Source organism: Lepidochelys kempii, chromosome 8, assembly GCF_965140265.1.
Source record: "Lepidochelys kempii isolate rLepKem1 chromosome 8, rLepKem1.hap2, whole genome shotgun sequence".
Taxonomy (NCBI): Eukaryota; Metazoa; Chordata; order Testudines; family Cheloniidae; genus Lepidochelys; species Lepidochelys kempii.
Window position 1 is genome coordinate 108,501,653 of NC_133263.1, and position 21,106 is coordinate 108,522,758.

Here is a 21,106-nt window from a genome sequence, read left to right on the forward strand (position 1 = left end):
GTGAGAGGGGCAGACCACAGCATCAGTTTGGCTAGCTTTCATGAAGCAGCCCATAGCCCCACACACCCGCAAGTGGGGATGATTATGAGCTATGTGAGAGACAGAGCTTGACACAAACAGCTCGCGTGCAGCTACAGATTTTACTCACCCACAGCTGACAAGTAATCACCAACTTGAGGCACAATTCAGCCACCTCTCCGCCTTTGCCTGAGTTCCTAGCTGGCAGCTGAGGTTGTGCCACACTCTCCTTCCATTGGAATCAGGCTGACATGGCAGGTCCTGGGATATGGCCGAAGGGTAAAATCTTCCAACAGCAACGACCTGCCAGGCAACAGGTGTAACTTCCAGCTCTCCTTCCTTGGCCTGTTCAGCCAGCTACCAGCTTCTGATAGGCTGCAGCAAGCACAACCCTTTCACTTGGACTGGACAGGTACATTCCCCAGCAGGGAGGGGTCTGATACAACCTGTTGTCCTGGAAGAGATTCCAAGGCTGTAACTGTGGTGTGTGGGTGTCGCCCTCCCCACTCAGAGCAGGATGTCTCATTTCACATTTCCTCCCTGGCTCAGGTGACAGAAGCGGTGGGGAGTGGTGAAGAGGTGGAACAAGACTTCTGGCTGAGCTGGCAGAGCCAAGCAGGATTACCAGAGATGCTGGCTGAGCAGAAGACATTTGACCCCTTCAGGACTGGCCCTTTACAGAGTGCTCTGGAGTCAATCTGGGAGTGCTGTGATAGGCAGGAAGCAAAGCCAGGCCCAGAGACACTGAGCCATTCCCAGCATGTCCTTTTCTCCCTTGCTGCAGATGGCTTCTTCTTTGGGCAGCCTGCCTGCTCAGCCCCCTCTTGGGACAGAACAGCAGGTGGTTGGGGCCGCCTGGCGTGCAGCCCAGCAGATCCCATGTTGAACAACAGGCAGGTAGGGAACAGGAGACATCTCTGCCTGTTCAGTTGGGAAAGGGGGCTGCTCTGTTGTTTGCAGAGGTCAGGGAACCAGAAGAGTTTGTTCAAGAGAGGGCACAGGAAGAGATGGGGCTGCTGCCAGGCAGGAGGGAGTATAAAGCATACACTCCTTTATACTCACACAGCACTGCTGCAGCTGTTATCAGCCCTTTTGCTCCAGGTTATCTTATTCTTCTTTGTTGTTTCTATGTGTTTGTGAGCATAATAAAACGTAACGAGAAAAGGCTCTTTATCCATTCAGCACACTGTGGTTAGTGATGGTGGCGTTTACAGGGGAGAAAATGCAATAAAGGGACAGCTCGGTAAGGAACAACACAGGTAAGTGTCACATTACTGTGGGTCATTGCTGAAACTGGTTTTCAAAGCCTCACACACATGCAGAGCCTCTCAGTGTGCTCTTCTTATTGCCCTGGTGTCTGGCTGCTCAATATTGGCTGCCAGGTGATCTGCCTCAACCTCCCCACCCCACCGGAAAGTTTTCTCCTTTTGTTTCACAGAGATTATAGAGCAAAGAGCAAGCAGCAATAACAATGGGAATATTGCTTTCACTGAGGTCTAACCTAGTAAGCAAACAATGCAAGCAGTTTCAGAGTAACAGCCGTGTTAGTCTGTATTCGCAAAAAGAAAAGGAGTACTTGTGGCACCTTAGAGACTAACCAATTTATTTGAGCATGAGCTTTCGTGAGCTACAGCTCACTTCATCGGATGCGTAATCCGATGAAGTGAGCTGTAGCTCACGAAAGCTCATGCTCAAATAAATTGGTTAGTCTCTAAGGTGCCACAAGTACTCCTTTTCTTAATGCAAGCAGTCTTTTAAGTGCCCAAAGGCACATTCCACCACCATTCTGCACTTGCTTAGCCTATGGTTGATCCACGCCTTACTGCTGTCCAGGCTGCCCGTATACAGCTTAATGAGCCATGGGAACAAGGGGTATCCCATGGGAAACTGGCATTTCAACGTAACAGCCGTGTTAGTCTGTATTCGCAAAAAGAAAAGGAGGACTTGTGGCACCTTAGAGACTAACCAATTTATTAGAGCATAAGCTTTCGTGAGCTACAGCTGTAGCTCACGAAAGCTTATGCTCTAATAAATTGGTTAGTCTCTAAGGTGCCACAAGTCCTCCTTTTCTTTTGGCATTTCAACATCACCAATGTTTTTTTTTGCAGTCTGGAAAGAAAGTCCTTGTTTGCAGCTTTCTGAACAGACTGGAGTTCCTAAAGATGCATGCGTCATGCACTTTTCCCAACCATCCCATGTTGATGTCAGTGAAAGGGCCCGTGATTCACCAGCGTTTGCAACACCATTGAGAATTACCCCTTTCGGTTTATGTACTCTTTGGCAAAGTGGTCTGGTGCCAAGATAGAGATATGCATTCTGTCTATAACCCCACTGCAGTTAGGGAACTGCATCGTGGCAAAACCATCCATTATGTCCTACACGTTGCCCAGAGTCACTACCCTTCTTAGCAGAAGTCTATTGATTGCCCTGCAAACTTGGATCACAACAGATCCCCCCAGTAGATTTACCCGCTCTGAATTAATTCCCCATTGACCGGTAGCATTCTTGCATCGCAAGCTTCCACAGGGCTATCGCTACTCACTTCTCAACTGTCAGAGCAGCTCTCATTTTAGTATTGCTGCACTTCAGGGCGGGGGAAAGCTCTTCACACAGTTCCATGAAAGTGGCCTTACACATTTGAAAGTTCTGCAGCCACTGCTTTATCCCATAGTTGCATAATGATAGGGTCACCAGTCACTGCTTGTTTCCCGGGCCCAAAAGCGGCACTCCACCATGTTAAGGTGATGCACAACTGTTGCCAACAACTGCGAATTGCTCCTCTCTATGGCATCCAGCTTGCATGGTATCACATTGTTCCGTGCAATGGCTCTTGCTTCAGCTGAGTAAATACTGCAGGATAAGGCGTGAGGTGTTTGTAATGCTCATAACAGTGTACAGCTGAGGAGGGTCCATGCTTACCATGCTATGGCATCTGTGCGGGTAACCCAGGCTTAGGAAAAAAGGCGTGAAAAAGGCTTGGTTTGTTTGCCATTGATTTCAGGGAGGGAGGGAGGGAGAGCGGCAAGTGCAGCATGGGAGGCTAAAACCATGTTCCCATAACCACCTGCGCAAATGTTTTGGTCCCATAAGGCATTGCAAGACCAACCTACAATTCCACATAGCTACCCACAGTGCAGCGCTTTGTGCATCGATGCAAGCCCTGCTAGTGAAGATGCACAACACCAACACAATAAGCATAGTAGGGACATGCAAGATTGACTTGCTTAAATTGGAGGCTCAATGTCAACTTACATAAAGTTGACTTAACTTTGTATCGTAGACATGTCCTGAGGCAGGTATTTGTGTGCAGTTTGTTGTTTTTCAATAGATCTGTACGCTGTCTAAGAGTAAAGTGTGGTTATGTTTTAGAAAGCCCTTTGCAGAGTTTGTGTGTGTAACTTTAGTGCCCTCAGGGCCAAGATGGAGTGTACTCTGCAGGCAGCTCTGGTCAGCAAAAGGGGTGCACAGGAATGCAGCAGGGAAAGACCCTTCTACCCAAGCGGCATCTGTTCCAAACCCCTCCCCCCCAAGTGAACACACACACACACCAGAAGAATGCAATGAATATAAGAACCTAAGAAGGGCCATACTGGATCAGACTAAAGGTCCATATAACCCAATATCCTGTCTTCCAACAATGGCCAATGCCAGGTGCCCTAGAGGGAATGAACAGAACAAGTAATCATTAATTGATCCATCCCTTGTTGCCCATTCCCAGCTTCTGACAAACAGAGTCTAGGGACACCATTTCTGCCCACACTGGCTAATAGCCATTGATGGACCTATCCTCCATAAATTTATCTAGTTCTTTTTTGAACCCTGTTATAGTCTTGGCCTTACAACATCCTCTGGCAAGGAGTTCCACAGGTTGACTGTGTGTTGTGTGAAAAAATACTTCCTTTTGTTTGTTTTAAACCTGCTGCCTATTAATTTCATTTGGTGACCCCTAGTTCTTGTGTTATGAGGAGTAAATAACATTCCCTATTTGCTTCTCCACACCAGTCATGATTTTATAGACCTCTATCATATCCCCCTTTAGTCTTTTTTGAAAGCTGAAAAGTCCCAGTCTTATTAATCTCTCCTTATATGGTAGATGTTACAGCACCAAAAGTAAAATCCCTGAAAACTGCATGGAAACTTTTTAAAGACACCATAATACAGGCTCAACTTAAATTTATACCTGAAATTAAAAAACATCGTAAAAGAACCAAAACAGTGCCACTGTGGCTGAACAACAAAGTATAAGAGGCAGTGATAGGCAAAAAGGCATCCTTTAAAAAGTGGAAGTTAAATCTTAATGAGGAAAATAGAAAGGAACATAAACTCTGACAAATCCATTTTGAAGCACTTGTAGGAGAGGAAGGTGATCAGGAACAGTCAACATGGATTCACCAAGGGCAAGTCATGCCTGACAAACCTGATTGCCTTCTATGACGAGATAACTGGCTCTGTGGATAAGGGGAAACTGGTGGATGCGATAGAGCTTGACTTTAGCAAAGCTTTTGATACAGTCTCCCACAGTATTCTTCCCAGCAAATTAAAGTCTGGATTGGATGAATGGACTATAAGGTGGATAGAAAAGTGGCTAGATCGTCAGGCTGAGCGGGTAGCAATCAACGGCTCGATGTCTGGTTGGCACCTGGTATCAAGCGAAGGGCCCCAGAGGTTGGTCCTGGGGCCAGTTTTGTTCAACAGCTTCATTAATGATCTGGATGATGGGATGGATTGCACCCTCAGCAAGTTTGCAGAGGATACTAAACTGGGGGGACAGATAGATACGTGGATGATGCTAGACAAATTGGAGGATTGGGCCAAAAAAAATCTGATGAGGTTCAACAAGGACAAGTGCAGAGTCTTGCACTTAGGATGGAAGAATCCCATGCACCGCTCCAGGCTGGGGACCAACTGGCTAAGCAGCAGTTCTGCAGAAAAGGACCTGGGGATTACAGTGGATGAGAAGCTGGATATGTGTCAACAGTGTGCCCTTGTTGCCAAGAAGGCAAATGGCATATTGGGCTGCATTAGTAGGAGCATTGCCAGCAGATCGAAGGAAATGATTATTCCCCTCTATTCGGCACTGGTGAGGCCACATCTGGAGTATTGTGTCCAGTTTTGGGTCCCCCACTACAGAAAGGATGTGGACAAATTGGAGAGAGTCCAGCGGAGGGCAACGAAAATGATTAGGGGGCTGGGGCACATGACTTATGAGGAGAGGCTGAAAGAACTGGGCTTATTTAGTCTCCAGAAGGAAGAGTGAGGGGGGATTTGATAGCAGCCTTCAACTACCTGAAGGTGGGTTCCAAAGAGGATGGAGCTAGGCTGTTCCAGTGGTGGCAGGTGATAAAACAAGAAGCAATGGTCTCAAGTTGCAGTGGGAGAGGTCTAGGTTGGATATTAGGAAACACTATTTCACTTGGAGGGTGGAGAAGCACAGGAATGGGTTACCTAGGGAGGTGATGGAATCTCCATCCTTAGAGGTTTTTAAGGTCCAGCTTGACAAAACCCTGGCTGGGATGATTTAGTTGGTGTTGGTCCTGCTTTGAGCAGGGGGTTGGACTTGATGACCTCCTGAGGTCTCTTCCAACTCTAATCTTCTATGATGGTGTCTAACTTATCTGTTACCACTCAAGAAAGAGATCTTGGAGTCATTGTGGATAGTTCTCTAAAAACATCCACTTAATGTGCAGCGGCAGTCAAAAACGCAAACAGAACGTTGGGAATAATTAAGAAAGGGATAGATAATAAGACAGAAAATATAATATTGCCTCTATATCAATCAATGGTACGCCCACTTCTTGAATACCACATGCAGATGTGGTCACTCCATCTCAGAAAATATATATTGGAATTGGAAATCAATATAGGAAAGAGAAATATTTACTTACAGAGGAATGAAAAGAAAAAACAACCGGGCAAAAGCTAAGGGGAGCAGTAAAACAGGGTAGCATTCAACATAAGGCCCCTCAACCCCAGTGGTACCACAGTCTGACAGGGCAGACACCAAGCAATGTGTCTGTACTCAGGGTTCAGGAGTCCTGGGAAGAGTTCCAGTCCAGTGATGAGTCTTGGGTGCCCCTAGTCGTCTTTGGTGGCAGTGAACTTTCCCCAACAAACCCCTCTGGTGCCCTCTTCTGCTGCTCTCTGCAAAGGCACAAAGAGCCACAACATCCCCAGTTAACTAGCTAACAGCCTCCCTCCTTATTCCCAATGCAAAGTCACAAGCCCCAGTACTCAGAGCCCCATACAGCTCTGGGTGTCAGTGATACTGGGTCCAGCTCTAGTTTGTCCTTCTCCCTGGTACAGTGCCTCTTCTGACTCCTGTCCTGGAGGGTCTCCGATCTGTCCCTCCCAGGCTTCAGGCAGGTTCTCAGCTGCTTCACTCTGTGAAGACCTGCTTGCTGCAGCCCTCTTGTCTGAAGCTCTCTCTGTTCCTCCCCACCTCCAACAGCTCTTCCTCTTCCTGGAACAATCAGCACTTCCCCCCTCCGGAGAGAGATTTAAAGGGGCCATGCTGTCTAAACCCCAAAGAGGTTACACGTGTTACTTGATCACACTGTCACATGCCCCTGAAGGGTTTAACTATCAAAACGGTGTAACCCCAACAGTGGAGCTCTGGGGAAGGTATGCTTAAGTCACTGGGGAGATTTTGAGGTCCAGAACTGGTTGAGGGGCCTACGTCAGCTACCATCTGTACCCAGAAGTGAGCCTGAGAGGCCAAAGTCTGAGTCTGAAAGGCCAAAGTGTCTGGATGTTGCTCAGACACTGTGGGCTTAGAAGCACACAAGATCCAGTGCTGGGATCCAAACAGTGGCCTGATGTGTGCTCAGCAGAGGACGCTCATCCAGGTCTGATGCATTGTAATCACAGGTTGTTAGCTATCCTTTTCTCAGTGGATCCTTTTTGAGAAATCAAGGCTGGCCACTATCAACTTGCAGGGGACTTACTAATTTCTCTTGTGTACAGTGTGGTAAAGAGGGTGCCAAGTTCAATAGCCTTTAAAAGGAACAGGAAAATGGTACTTCTCAAACATCGCAGTTCCTCAAAAACTGTTACCCAAGTGCACAACTCTATAAGGCTGTGTCCATTCAGCAAGAATTAGTCTTTGACTACAGTCACAGCTTTTAAGAACCAGAGCTTTTCATGAGATATTACAGCACCTAACGGGCTGGTATTGTCAAAGGTGGTAGACTCAACAGTGTTCAGAAGTATATCTCCATGCAAAACAAAGTAGAGCACTAATATAACTTCATCACAAAGAGTACATACCTCAGGGCACTTCAATAGCATATGCACAAAAGACTAGCTTGCTGTTTTGCATTCCCAGTACTCGTCTGAGGATGTCAGTACAACTATTTTGGATTTACTAAGTATCTGGTGTGCTAAACAGTCTCCACTATAAACACTTCAGGTGCAAAGTCCCACCCAATATCTGACTCCAACACCCACCCTAAATACGATGTCTTGATTTCCCTGAGTGTTCACTGTTTACATCAGAATCATGTGGTAGGCTTTATATTACCTTTGGAAATCGTATCTTTCCAGAGAGGCTGACTCATAAGACATGCCCTTAAGTTTCTTCATCACCACTGTGAGACAGCTCTTCAGCTGGAAATACTTCTTACTCTGAGCAGGATGAGATCCTTTTTCTTTGTAAAGATTTTGATTCAATCTCGCTAAATGATGCCCCCCAAATGGCATTTTCTTCTATCACTCCATTTATACCAGCCAAAGGGAGGGCAGAACTACAGCATAGTGGGCCCCAGCAAACCAGAACGTGTATGTTCCGAAGACCGTCAGAAAGAAGCTAGTTTCAAAAACACCTTCAGTCAGCAGCCACCACTCTCCAGCCACCCAGCTGGTCTTTTGTGTGTTTTTACCTATACTACACAGATTTCACGGGGGAGACCAGTGTTTCTCTAATTGGAGGTCCTGACCCAAAAGGGAGTTGCAGCGGGGTTGCAAGGTTATTTTAGGGGGTCACAATAGTGCCACCCTTACTTCTGCACTGCCTACAGAGCTGTGTGGCCAGAGAGCAGTAGATGTTGTTGCGGATGATACTAAACTGGGAGGAGTGGTAGATACGCTGGAGGGGAGGGATAGGATACAGAAGGACCTAGACCAATTGGAAGATTGGGCCAAAAGGAATCTGATGAGGTTCAATAAGGATAAGTGCAGGGTCCTGCACTTAGGACGGAAGAACCCAATGCACAGCTACAGACTAGGGACCGAATGGCTAGGCAGCAGTTCTGCGGAAAAGGACCTAGGGGTGACAGTGGACGAGAAGCTGGATATGAGTCAGCAGTGTGCCCTTGTTGCCAAGAAGGCCAATGGCATTTTGGGATGTATAAGTAGGGGCATAGCGAGCAGATCGAGGGACGTGATCGTTCCCCTCTATTCGACATTGGTGAGGCCTCATCTGGAGTACTGTGTCCAGTTTTGGGCCCCACACTTCAAGAAGGATGTGGATAAATTGGAGAGAGTCCAGCGAAGGGCAACAAAAATGATTAGGGGACTGGAACACATGAGTTATGAGGAGAGGCTGAGGGAGCTGGGATTGTTTAGCCTGCAGAAGAGAAGAATGAGGGGGGATTTGATAGCTGCTTTCAACTACCTGAAAGGGGGTTCCAAAGAGGATGGCTCTAGACTGTTCTCAATGGTAGCAGATGACAGAACGAGGAGTAATGGTCTCAAGTTGCAGTGGGGGAGGTTTAGATTGGATATTAGGAAAAACTTTTTCACTAAGAGGGTGGTGAAACACTGGAATGCGTTACCTAGGGAGGTGGTAGAATCTCCTTCCTTAGAGGTTTTTAAGGTCAGGCTTGACAAAGCCCTGGCTGGGATGATTTAACTGGGAATTGGTCCTGCTTTGAGCAGGGGGTTGGACTAGATGACCTTCTGGGGTCCCTTCCAACCCTGATATTCTATGATTCTATGATTCTATGTTGTCTGGGCACCCAGCTGTGAAGGCAGTGCCCCGCCAGCAGCAGCGCAGAAGTAAGGGTGGCAACACCCTACCATGTCATGTCACCCTTACCTCTGCGTTGCTGCCTTCAGAGCTGGGTGGCTGGAGAGTGGCGGCTGCTGACTGAAGGCCCAGCTCTGCAGGCAGCAGTGCACAATTAAGGGTGACAATCCCATACCCCATCCTTACTTGTCTTCAGAGCTGGGCTCCTGTTCAACAGCTGCTGCTCTGCAGATGCCCAGCTCTGAAGGCAGTGCCGCTGCCAGCAGCAGTGCAGAAGTAAGGGTAACAGTACTGCAATCCCCATAGCTTTGAGAGCCCCTCACAACACCTTTTTGGGTCAGGACCCCTACAATTACAACACCGTGAAATTCCAGATTTAAATAGCTAAAATCATGACATTTGTGATTTTTAAAATCCTATGATCTGGAGAAAGGGGTAAACAGTGAGGTGACGAAGTTTGCAGACAATACTAAACTGCTCAAGATAGTTAAGACCAAAGCAGACTGTGAAGAACTTCAAAAAGATCTCACAAAACTAAGTGACTGGGCAACAAAATGGCAAATGAAATTTAATGTGGATAAATGTAAAGTAATGCACATTGGAAAAAATAACCCCAATTATACATACAATATGATGGGGGCTAATTTAGCTACAACTGATCAGGAGAAAGATCTTGGAGTCATCGTGGATAGTTCTCTAAAGACGTCCACGCAGTGTGCAGTGGCAGTCAAAAAAGCAAACGGGATGTTAGGAATCATTAAAAAAGGGACAGAGAGTAAGACGGAGAATATCTTATTGCCCTTATATAAATCCATGGTACGCCCACATCTTGAATACTGTGTACAGATGTGGTCCCCTCATCTCGAAAAAGATATATTGGCATTAGAAAAGGTTCAGAAAAGGGTAACTAAAATTATTAGGGGTTTGGAACGGGTCTCATAAGAGGAGAGATTAAAGAGGCTAATACTTTTCATCTTGGAAAAGAGGAGACTAAGGGGGAATATGATAGAGGTATATAAAATCATGAGTGGTGTGGAAAAAATGAATAAGGAAGTTATTTACTTGTTCCCATAATATAAGAACTAGGAGCCACCAAATGAAATTAATGGGTAGCAGGTTTTAAACAAATAAAAGGAAGTTCTTCTTCACTCAGCGCACAGTCAACTTGTGGAACTCCTTGCCTGAGGAGGTTGTGAAGGCTAGGACTATAACAGGTTTAAAAGAGAACTGGATAAATCCATGGAGGTTAAGTCCATTAATGGCTATTAGCCAGGATGGGTAAGGAATGGTGTCCCTAGCCTCTGTTTGTCAGAGGGTGGAGATGGATGGCAGGAGAGCAATCACTTGATCATTACCTGTTAGGTTCACTCCCTCTGGGGCACCTGGCATTGGCCAGTAGACAGGATACTGGGCTGGATGGACCTTTAGTCTGACCCAGTATGGCCATTCTTACGTTCTTATGACTGTGAAATTGACCAAAATGGATCGTGAATTTGATAGGCCCCTATTTATTGCCTATGCACTGACTGAACCATTCAACCTTAGCAGGAATAGCATTCTAGTCCATAGGCACACCCGCAGTAAATTATCTAAAGAAGTATTGGTCTGGTACAGATTATGGTTCCTCTAAAAAGTAGCAAGCCTAATAAGTAAATCAGTTTGGGCATCATATTCATCCTTAAAGATATTATTATTAGTATTACAAGTATTTAGGGGGCACCTGCCTCTTCTCATTTCCATTTCCTGTCTTGAATTGTTATGCACTAACTCTCAGGACACTGACTAGGCCCCCAGATGCAGCTCCCCCAAACCCCTGTAACTCCTTGCCCCAAAACCTCATAAAAATACCTGCCACCCTTCCAATCCACACTGCTCTTCAGCTAGTGTAGGCACTGCAAGTCAGACATCATGCACTGAGGAGATCTGAAAATGTAGAAATCTTGTGGTTTTTATTCATTGTTAGGTTTGTGACGGAACTTTAAAAAAAAGGGTTACATTGAGAAGTGACTCTTCAAGAACAGTTTGAAAAAAGCAAGAGTGGTTGCCCTGTATATTTGTGACAAAAGGGAGCTTTAGATGTTAGCAGGAAGGCATGGAGATAAGCAGGAGATCAATGTAACAGAAGAGGTGAAACAAGAGGCTTGGGTTGAGATGCAGATTTTGTACGCTGATACTGGGGCTCTTTCCTGACTCACGGCATATTTTGTGGATGATGACTGCTCTGCAGTGAGTGAGCTGATACATTTATAGGAGGTACCAGACCATACAGACTGTTGGCTGATTTTGTCTGACCACTAGCTAAAGACCATCTTTACAGGGCGATACATTTTTGCCAGTAATTTGGGAAGTTGCTTAGAACAGATTTCACTGTTCTTATTCCCATCTCTCTTATGTCCTATGTGGATGTCACTGCGCATTAACTAGTCATTCAGCATTTCAGAATAAAGGGCTCTGGAGAACCTGCCAACACTATATCACACTAAACCAAAAGAAGTTTACCGTATTTATCTAACCCCTCTGAACTGTGGCATCTAATTTTTCAGTGACCCTTGCTTCCCCAGAGATCTGCACACACACCAGTCAGATGGCACTATCTGCATTTGCATGTTTATTATTTTCGTTCCTCTCAGCTCAGCTTCTGTTCAGAGGGGAGAGTGCAGCAAAGCGTATGTGTGTGTGCGGGGAGCCTCCTGTTCAGAGGGGTGATTGCAGCACAGAGAAGGTGTGTGTCCATGTTTGGGGTGTCTCTTTCTCAGAGGGGAGGAGATTAAGGCACAGAGTGTGTTTAGTGGGGGAGTATTTGGTTAACAGAGAAGGTTACAGGACAGAACAGGCAAAAATAGTCTGATCTGGTTCCAGGATTTCTAATCCTGTCAGTAGAAAGCAATCTTGTAGAATTTCCTTAGATTGCATCACTGTGGCTGTGTCCCATGGCTGCTTTCAATCTCCAGCGTGGGAAGCCTCCCACCTGACAGAGGCCGAAGAGCAATGGCTTGCTCCTGCCCTTGGATTTGGTCTCGAAGGCGTTTGATTTCCAGCCGTTGCATTTCTATGATTCTTTCTGTTTCCTCCTCTACATTCAACCTCAGCACACTGGGACTGGGCAGCAGTTCACGGGAAGGAACTAGAGAAAACAGTAGCCAGAGTGTATAACAATGAGAGTTCCAGCTGTGACGTTGCACTCTATATGATTTTATGAAAATATGCTAACGAGTGTGAATATAATGTAAGTGGAATATGCTTCATGCAAAACGTCTCTTGTAAGGTATCATTATAAAACTTATAATCTACTGAGTGTGGTCATCCTATTTGTATAAACGTATCACTCTTGTATCTGAAACTAGAAATATGAAATATAACTCTGAGGGCCTATTGTAATTATGCAAAGTGTGGGCCATTAATGGTAGTTTGGAATCTTGATGGCTCCCATCAAACAGGACAATTGACTGCAGATGGCTCTGTTTTACTTGTAAGTCTTCCTGTATACGTGTGTGCTGGCAAATGGGTAATGAAGTCTTACAGTGACCTGTGATCATGTCACCTGAACTGGAATCCATCTTTAACCTGGTGCTTTTCCACTGAGAAGGAGGGGTGGGAACCCAGAGGGACAAAGGATTCCCGCCTTATGCAAAGGATATATAAGTGGGTGGAACAGAACAAGGTGAGACAGTCATCATGAGGAATCCCCTAGCTACCACCTGAACTGGAACAAGGGCTGTACCAGGGGAAAGGATTGTGCCCAGACTAGAAAGGTGTCCAGTCTGTGAAAGAAACTTATTGAAACATCTCTGAGGGTGAGATTTTATCTGTATTCAGTTTTATTACTGTATTAGGCTTAGATTTGTGTGTTTTATTTCATTTTGCTTGGTAATTCACTTTGTTCTGTCTGTTACTACTTGGAACCACTTTAAAGCCTACGTTCTGTATTTAATAAAATCACTTTTTACTTATTAATTAACCAAGAGTATGTATTAATAGTTGGGGGGGCAAACAGCTGTACATATGTCTCCATCAGTGTTATAGAGGGCGAATAATTGATGAGTTTCCCTGTATAAGCTTTATATAGGGTAAAACGGATTTATTTAGGGTTTGGACCCCATTGGGAGTTGGGCATCTGAATGTTAAAGGCAGGAACACTTCCTAAGTTGCTTTCTATTACGCCTGCAGCTGTTAGGGGATGTGGTTCAGACCTGGGTCTGGTTTGCAGCAGGCTAGCGGGTCTGGCTCAAACCAGGCAGGGCACTGAAGTCCTAAGCTGACAGGGCAAGCAAGCAGGAGCAGAAGTAGTCTTGGCACATCAGGTAGCAACCCCCAGGGGGTTTCTGTGATCCAACCCGTCACACCAGCTAGCCAGGCTCTATTTACTCTTGAAGAAAGAGCTAGGACATGCATCTCTTGGGACAAGGGAGAGAGATCTAAAGGAGAAGGCTCTGAAGTGCTTAATAAGTGAATAGTTGAATACCACTGTACATTGTATAGGCATCTTCCAGGCAACCAGAGAGTTTAATGACTAATACCAGCCAAAGGGAGAGAAACTCACATGCTGGCAAAGGGAGACAGGAGGCTTTAAGATGAAAGCTGATAATATGGAGAGATACAGGGAGAACTGTAATAATCACCTGTGTCTGGGATCCCTTGCTTCTTGTTTTTTCTGTTTAGTCCTAGTGCTGATTGGAGATCATGCACGTGGGTGCGTGTCACCTTCAGTTCCCTCCGCAATTCATTAATTTCCTTAATCAGGCTCACATTTTCCTGTAGCAACAATATGCTCAGATTTTCAATTGACATATTTGTATCACACTATCACTGTGGGAAAGGGCACTAGGTACCTTCTGATTAGGAAGACCAGATGTCCCGATTTTATAGGGACAGTCCCAATAGTTGGGGCTTTGTCTTATATAGACATCTATACCCCCGCAACCCTCTGTCCCAATTTTTCACACTAGCTATCTGGTCACCCTACTTGTTTTCTTGTCTTGTCTGGTCACCCTACATCTGGGTCAACAGTCCGTAGCACCATACCCATGGAGGAAGGAATACTGGGTATCATATGGGTCAGAGCTGTAACTGAAACATAGGGATTGCTATACTGGATCAGACCTGAGAGTCATCTAATTTAGACGTCTTTCTCAGTGAGTAGGCAGTACCAGATGCTTCAGGGGAAGGCACAAAAACCCTTGCAATAGTCAGGTATGAGATAATTTGTCCCCCCATATTAGGGCTCATCCGGATCCCCAATAGTTAGAGATTGGTTTAGGGCCTGAAGCATGACATTTTTGTTATAAAAATAACTCTGGATATTCTTGTTCTTCACGTAAATGTCTGATCCCTTTTTAAATATTGCTAAGTTCTTGGTCTCAGCAACTTCCTGTGGCAGTCAGTACCAGTCTAATTACACATTCAATGAAAATGTATTTCCTTTTATCAGTTTTGTAGTGGCCATCTTTTGTAGTTTCAATAAATGTCGTCTTGTGTTACAAAACAAGGAGAATTGTAGTTCTTGATCTACCTCCTCTAGATTGTTCATTACTTTATATACTGCTGTGTCTCCTGTTATTCCTCTCCTAAGATAATTCAAACCCCATCTTTTCAATTTCTTCTGGTGGGAATTTTCTAGGCCCTTCATCATTCTTATCACTCTTCACTGAACCCCCTCTAATTCTGCAATATTCTTTTTGAGATGGGGTGACAGTCCTGCACACAGTATACAGATTAGGCCACATCACTGGTTTATATAAAGGCATTATAATATTCTCTGTACTATTCACTACCGCATTCCTTATGCATCAACATGTGGAACTCTTTGCTAGAGGATGTTGTGAAGACCAAGACTATAATAGGGTTCTAAAAAGAACTAGATAAATTCATGGAGGATAGGTCCATCAATGGCTATTAGCCAAGATGGGCAGGGTTGGTGTCCCTAGCCTCGGTTTGCCAGAAGCTGGGAATGGGGAACAGGGGATGGATCACTTGATGGTTACTGTTCTGTTCATTCCCTCTGGAGCACCTGGCATTAGCCACTGTTGGAAGACAGGATACTGAGCTAGATGGACCTTTGGTCTGACCCAGTATGACCATTCTTATGTTCTTATCCTAACATCTGTTTTGTTTTTTTGACCACGGCTATACATTGAGCAGAGGTCTCCATTGACCCAACTACAGTGGTCCAGGTCCTTTTCTGGAGTTGATACAGTTAATTTAGAACCATGCCCCGTGTATGAAAAATTCATTTTTTCGCCTGCAATGTATATTATTTTGCATTTATGAACAATGAATGTCGTTTGCCACTGTGTTGCCCACTCACCTATATTATTTAGGTCTCTCTAATGTTCCTCATAGTTCTCTCTGATCTCGACTAACTTAATTAGCATTGTAGAATCTGCAAATTTTGCTACCTCATTACTCACCTCCACCTTTCAAACTCATTAATACATATATTTAACACAGGACCTAGTACGGAAGCTTGAGACACCTGGTGTTAACCTTTGCCATGATGAAAACTGATAGATTATTTCTATTCTTTTGTTTCCTTCTCTTGGCCAGTTTTTGATCAATGACAATGCTTTAGCTCTTACCCTCCTGACTACTTAGTTTCTTTAGTAGCCTCTTGTAAGGCATTCAAGTAGCCTCTTGTAAGGGAAGATGTTAAAAAGCAACTATTAAAGTTAAACATTTTTAAATCAGCAGGACTGGATAACTTGCACCCAAGAGTATTTAAAGAATTGGCAAAGGAGCTCTATCAACCATTAGTGCTGATTTTAAACAAGAACAGTAGGGAAATTCCAGAGAGGGGTTAAAAAGCTACCACATGCCGATCAAAGGTAACACTGGGCTGGTTAGTCTGACATGCATTCGAGGCAAAATCATGTAAAGCAGTGGTTCTCAAAGCCGGTCCACCGTTTGTTCAGGGAAAGCCCCTGGCGGGCCAGACTGGTTTGTTTACCTGCTGCGTCCGCAGGTTCGGCTGATTGTGGCTCCCACTGGCTGTGATTCGCCGCTCCAGGCCAATGGGGGCTGCGGGAAGTGGCGTGGGCCAAGGGACATGCTGGCCACCCTTCCCGCAGCCCCCATTGGTTTGGAGCGGCGAACCGCGGTCAGTGGGAGCCGCAATTGGCCAAACCTGCAGATGTGGCAGGTAAACAAACTGGTCCGGCCTGCCAAGGGCTTTCCCTGAAGAAGCGGTGGACCGGCTTTGAGAACCACTGATGTAAACGATGATCTGGGACACAATCAAGAAAGAAGAAAAGGAGTACTTGTGGCACCTTAGAGACTAACCAATTTATTTGAGCATGAGCTTTCGTGAAATACAGCTCACTTCATCGGATGCATACCGTGGTATGCATCTGATGAAGTGAGCTGTAGCTCACGAAAGCTCATGCTCAAATAAATTGGTTAGTCTCTAAGGTGCCACAAGTACTCCTTTTCTTTTTGCGAATACAGACTAACACAGCTGTTACTCTGAAACCAATCAAGAAAGAATAAGGGTGGTGGCATAAACAGATCCAAGCAGTATGACTGCATGGAGAACAGGTCACAGATTCATAGATTCCAAGGTCAGAAGGGAACATTGTGATAATCTAGTCTGACCTCCTCTATAGCACAGGCAAGAGAACTTCCCCAAAATAATTCCTAGAGCAGATCTTTTTGAAAAACATCAAATCTTGACCTAAAAATTGTCAGTAATGGAGAATCCACCGTGACACTTGGTAAGTTGGTTCAGTGGTTAATTACCCTCACCGTTAACATTTACACCTTATTTCCTGTCTGAATTTGGCTAGCTTCAATTTCAAACCATTGGATCATGTTATACCTTTCTCTGCTAGACTGAAGAGCCAGTGAGTAAATATTTGTTGCCATATAGCTATTCATAGATTGTAATCAAGTCAGCCCTTACCCTTCTATTTGAGTCTATCACTATAAAGCATATTTTCTAATATTTTAGTCATTCTCGTGGCTCTTCTCTGAACCCTCTCTAATTTATCAACATCCTTCTTGACTTGTGGACACCAAATCGGCACAGTATTCCACAGCAGGATCAGTTCCAAATACAGAGGTAAAATAACCTCTCTACTCCTACTCAAGATTCCCCTGTTTATGGATCCCAGGATTGCATTAGCTCTTTTGACCACAGCCTCACACTGGGAGCTCCTATTTATCTGATTATTCATCATGACCCCCAAATCTTTTTCAGAGTCACTGCTTCCCAGGACAGTTTCCCATCCTGTAAGTATGGCCGACATTCTTTGTTCCTAGACGTAAACGTTTACATGTAGCCATATTAAAACACTGTTTGCTTGTACCCAGTTAACCAAGTGATTCAGATTGCTCTGTAACAGTGACCTCTCCACTTCATTATTTACCAGTCCCCTAATTTTTGTGTCATCTGCAAACTTTATCAGTGATGATTTTGTTTTTTCTTCTAGGCCATTAATAGCACAGGGCCAAGAATGGGATCCCACTACAAACATATGCATATGTTGATGATTCCCCATTTTCAGTTACATTTTGAGACCTATCAGTTAGCCAGCTTTTAATCCATTTAATGTGTGCCATGTTAATTTTATATCATTCCAGTTTTTTTAATCAAAATGTCATGCAGTATCAAGTCAAACCAAGGTGTTGTCAAGCAAATTTGATATTGTTTTTGATAAGATTACAAGTTTGATTGATAAAATCTAATAGCGTTTACATAATATACTTAGACTTCTGTAAGGCATTTGACTTTGTCCCAACATGACATACTGATGAACAAAGTAGCACTATATAAAAAGCAGTGTTGTTCAGATGAGATGGATTAAAAACTGGTTAATTGATAAATCTCAAAAAGTAATTATAAATGACTAACCATAATTGCTAGTAGGATCCTGCAGGAATCTGTCTTTGGAATAATGCTATTCAATATCTTTATCAATGATCTGGAAGAAAATATAAAAACATGGCTAGTAAAGTTTACAAATGACAATAAGATTGGCAGAGTGGCAATAATGATGGGGACAGGGCAGGTGTACAGAACAATCTGAATCAGTTGGCAAGGTGTGCTCACTTAAATATGTATTTTAATACAGCCAAATGCAATGTCATACATCTAGGAACAAAGAATGCAGGTCATACTGTATCTTGAAAAGGAATTAGGAGTTAAATTGGACAAACAACTGAACAAGAGCTCCAAGTACAAAGCTGAAGTTAGACATATTCAGACTAAAAATACAGCACAATTTTTTAACTGTCAGGGTAATTAACCTTTGGAACAACTTACGTAGGGATGTGGGTGGCTTCCCCATCATTTGAAGACTTTAAATCAAGCCTCCATCTTTCTAAAAGATCTGCTTTAACTCAACCAGAAGTGACTGCATGAGGCTCTGTGGCCTGTGTTATGCAGAAGGTCAGACTAGATGATCATAACAGTCCCTTCTGGCCTTAAAATCTATGAATTCTAATAGAATAATGAGACATTTTCCTTTGCAGAGATCAAGCTGGTTACACCCTATCATATCATGATCTTTCAGATGTTTTACTATTCTGTTTTTATCATTTCAACCAATTTATCTAGTACAGAGGTAAGGCTTACTGAACTGGGATGCCATCTGGGTCAGCACCATCTTTCACTGTATATCTGTCAGGAGGGGCACAGGGTACCGTTTGAAATGATTTATTCCTGTGCCAGAAGAAAACCTCTAGCTTTCTCCAGACAGGGGAAAAGGAAATAGCAACAGTGCCTGGAAAGATAAGAAAGCTGCCTGGGGCTGCAGGAGGATTACTATAAAAGGGCTAAAAACAAAGGAGTTAATGGAATGGAGAAGGGCCACAAGGAAAGGGATTGGGGTATATGGAACCTGACGAAGCAGGTTGAAGTGATAGTGGGGAAAGTACTATTGGGGGGAGGGGTGAGGTTTGAGGAAGAAGATCAAGTGGCAGGGCTGCGCTAAGGAGGTAGTGTCTCTCAAGTTGCTGCTATGGGGCACTGGACACTCTAACTTAGGAGGACATGAGGAATTTGGTTCCATTGGCCCTAGGTTTATTTTGTTTTAGACAGCACAAAGATTCCTCATAAACAAGATTTTGCAACCAAGGGGCAAATTCACCAGCTGTTACCGAACATCCTGAGAAAATCTGGATGCAGATTTTAAATAAATAAACACCATAGAGTTAGTATAGCTTGGTATTCAGGCTTGTGAAACTTTGCTACCATGGAAATCACAAATGCTGTTTGTTTTATTATAAATTGAAGGTTATTTACCTGTAACCAGAGCTCTTTGAGATGGACTCTGCATATTCACACTCCTGGGATGCTCTGACCAGTGCAGCTGGACAGTAGAACCTTAGCTAGCAGTGCCTGTTGGAGCACTTATGTACCTCCCTCACCGCTCCCCTCAGTGATTGTGAACAAAACTTAGCATTTGATCTAGACTCTAAGTCTAACGGATAGTGCTTAGTAAACATCTGAACTGAACTCCATGGAGCTGCTACGCAAATCTCCACTAGAGGAATGTGTTTAGTAAAAACCATTGAGAATGCCTTTGCTGTAGAAGACAGGTTTCAGAGTAACAGCCGTGTTAGTCTGTATTCGCAAAAAGAAAAGGAGTACTTGTGGCACCTTAGAGACTAACCAATTTATTTGAGCATGAGCTTTCGTGAGCTACAGCTCACTTCATCGGATGCATGCCGTGGAAACTGCAGCAGACTTTATTTATACACAGAGAATATGAAAAAATACCTCCTCCCACCCCACTGTCCTGCTGGTAATAGCTTATCTAAAGTGATCATCAGGTGGGCCATTTCCAGCACAAATCCAGGTTTTCTCACCCTCCACCCCCCCACACAAATTCACTCTCCTGCTGGTGATAGCCCATCCAAAGTGACAACTCTTTACACAATGTGCATGATAATAAAGTTGGGCCATTTCTGGATTTGTGCTGGAAATGGCCCACCTTAATTATGCACATTGTAGGGAGAATGGTCACTTTGGATGAGCTATTACCAGCAGGATAGTGAGTTTGTGTGTGTGGTTTTTGGGAGGGGGGTGAGGGGGTGAGAGAACCTGGATTTGTGCAGGAAATAGCCCAACTTTATTATCATGCACATTGTGTAAAGAGTTGTCACTTTGGATGGGCTATCACCAGCAGGAGAGTGAATCTGTGTGGGGGGTGGAGGGTGAGAAAACCTGGATTTGTGCTGGAAATGGCCCACCTGATGATCATAGAATCATAGAATCATAGAATATCAGGGTTGGAAGGGACCCCAGAAGGTCATCTAGTCCAACCCCCTGCTCAAAGCAGGACCAATTCCCAGTTAAATCATCCCAGCCAGGGCTTTGTCAAGCCTGACCTTAAAAACCTCTAAGGAAGGAGATTCTACCACCTCCCTAGGTAACGCATTGCAGTGTTTCACCACCCTCTTAGTGAAAAAGTTTTTCCTAATATCCAATCTAAACCTCCCCCACTGCAACTTGAGACCATTACTCCTCGTTCTGTCATCTGCTACCATTGAGAACAGTCTAGAGCCATCCTCTTTGGAACCCCCTTTCAGGTAGTTGAAAGCAGCTATCAAATCCCCCCTCATTCTTCTCTTCTGCAGGCTAAACAATCCCAGCTCCCTCAGCCTCTCCTCATAACTCATGTGTTCCAGTCCCCTAATCATTTTTGTTGCCCTTCGCTGGACTCTCTCCAATTTATCCACATCCTTCTTGAAGTGTGGGGCCCAAAACTGGACACAGTACTCCAGATGAGGCCTCACCAATGTCGAATAGAGGGGAACGATCACGTCCCTCGATCTGCTCGCTATGCCCCTACTTATACATCCCAAAATGCCATTGGCCTTCTTGGCAACAAGGGCACACTGCTGACTCATATCCAGCTTCTCGTCCACTGTCACCCCTAGGTCCTTTTCTGCAGAACTGCTGCCTAGCCATTCGGTCCCTAGTCTGTAGCTGTGCATTGGGTTCTTCCGTCCTAAGTGCAGGACCCTGCACTTATCCTTATTGAACCTCATCAGATTCCTTTTGGCCCAATCTTCCAATTGGTCTAGGTCCTTCTGTATCCTATCCCTCCCCTCCAGCGTATCTACCACTCCTCCGAGTTTAGTATCATCCGCAAATTTGCTGAGAGTGCAATCCACACCATCCTC

At 44.6% G+C, this 21,106-nt stretch overlaps 1 protein-coding gene across 10 annotated transcripts in view; it reads right to left on the minus strand.

Annotated features, from left to right (window-relative positions):
- Positions 1-21,106, minus strand: part of CFAP57 (cilia and flagella associated protein 57) — a 154,079-nt gene that overhangs the window by 6,783 nt on the left and 126,190 nt on the right. For 7 of the 10 annotated variants that reach the window (XM_073358038.1, XM_073358043.1, XM_073358040.1 and 4 more), the window contains 2 exons: positions 13,603-13,735; positions 10,878-12,107 (listed from right to left, as the gene is read on the minus strand). The exons of 2 other annotated variants lie outside the window; for them this stretch is intronic. In XM_073358038.1, the coding sequence (XP_073214139.1) occupies positions 11,896-12,107; positions 13,603-13,735 (345 nt within the window). In that variant the 3' untranslated portion in view covers positions 10,878-11,895. Of the gene's footprint in view, positions 1-10,877; positions 12,108-13,602; positions 13,736-21,106 lie in introns of those variants that run through there. One more of the 10 variants, XM_073358039.1, reaches the window with a different exon arrangement.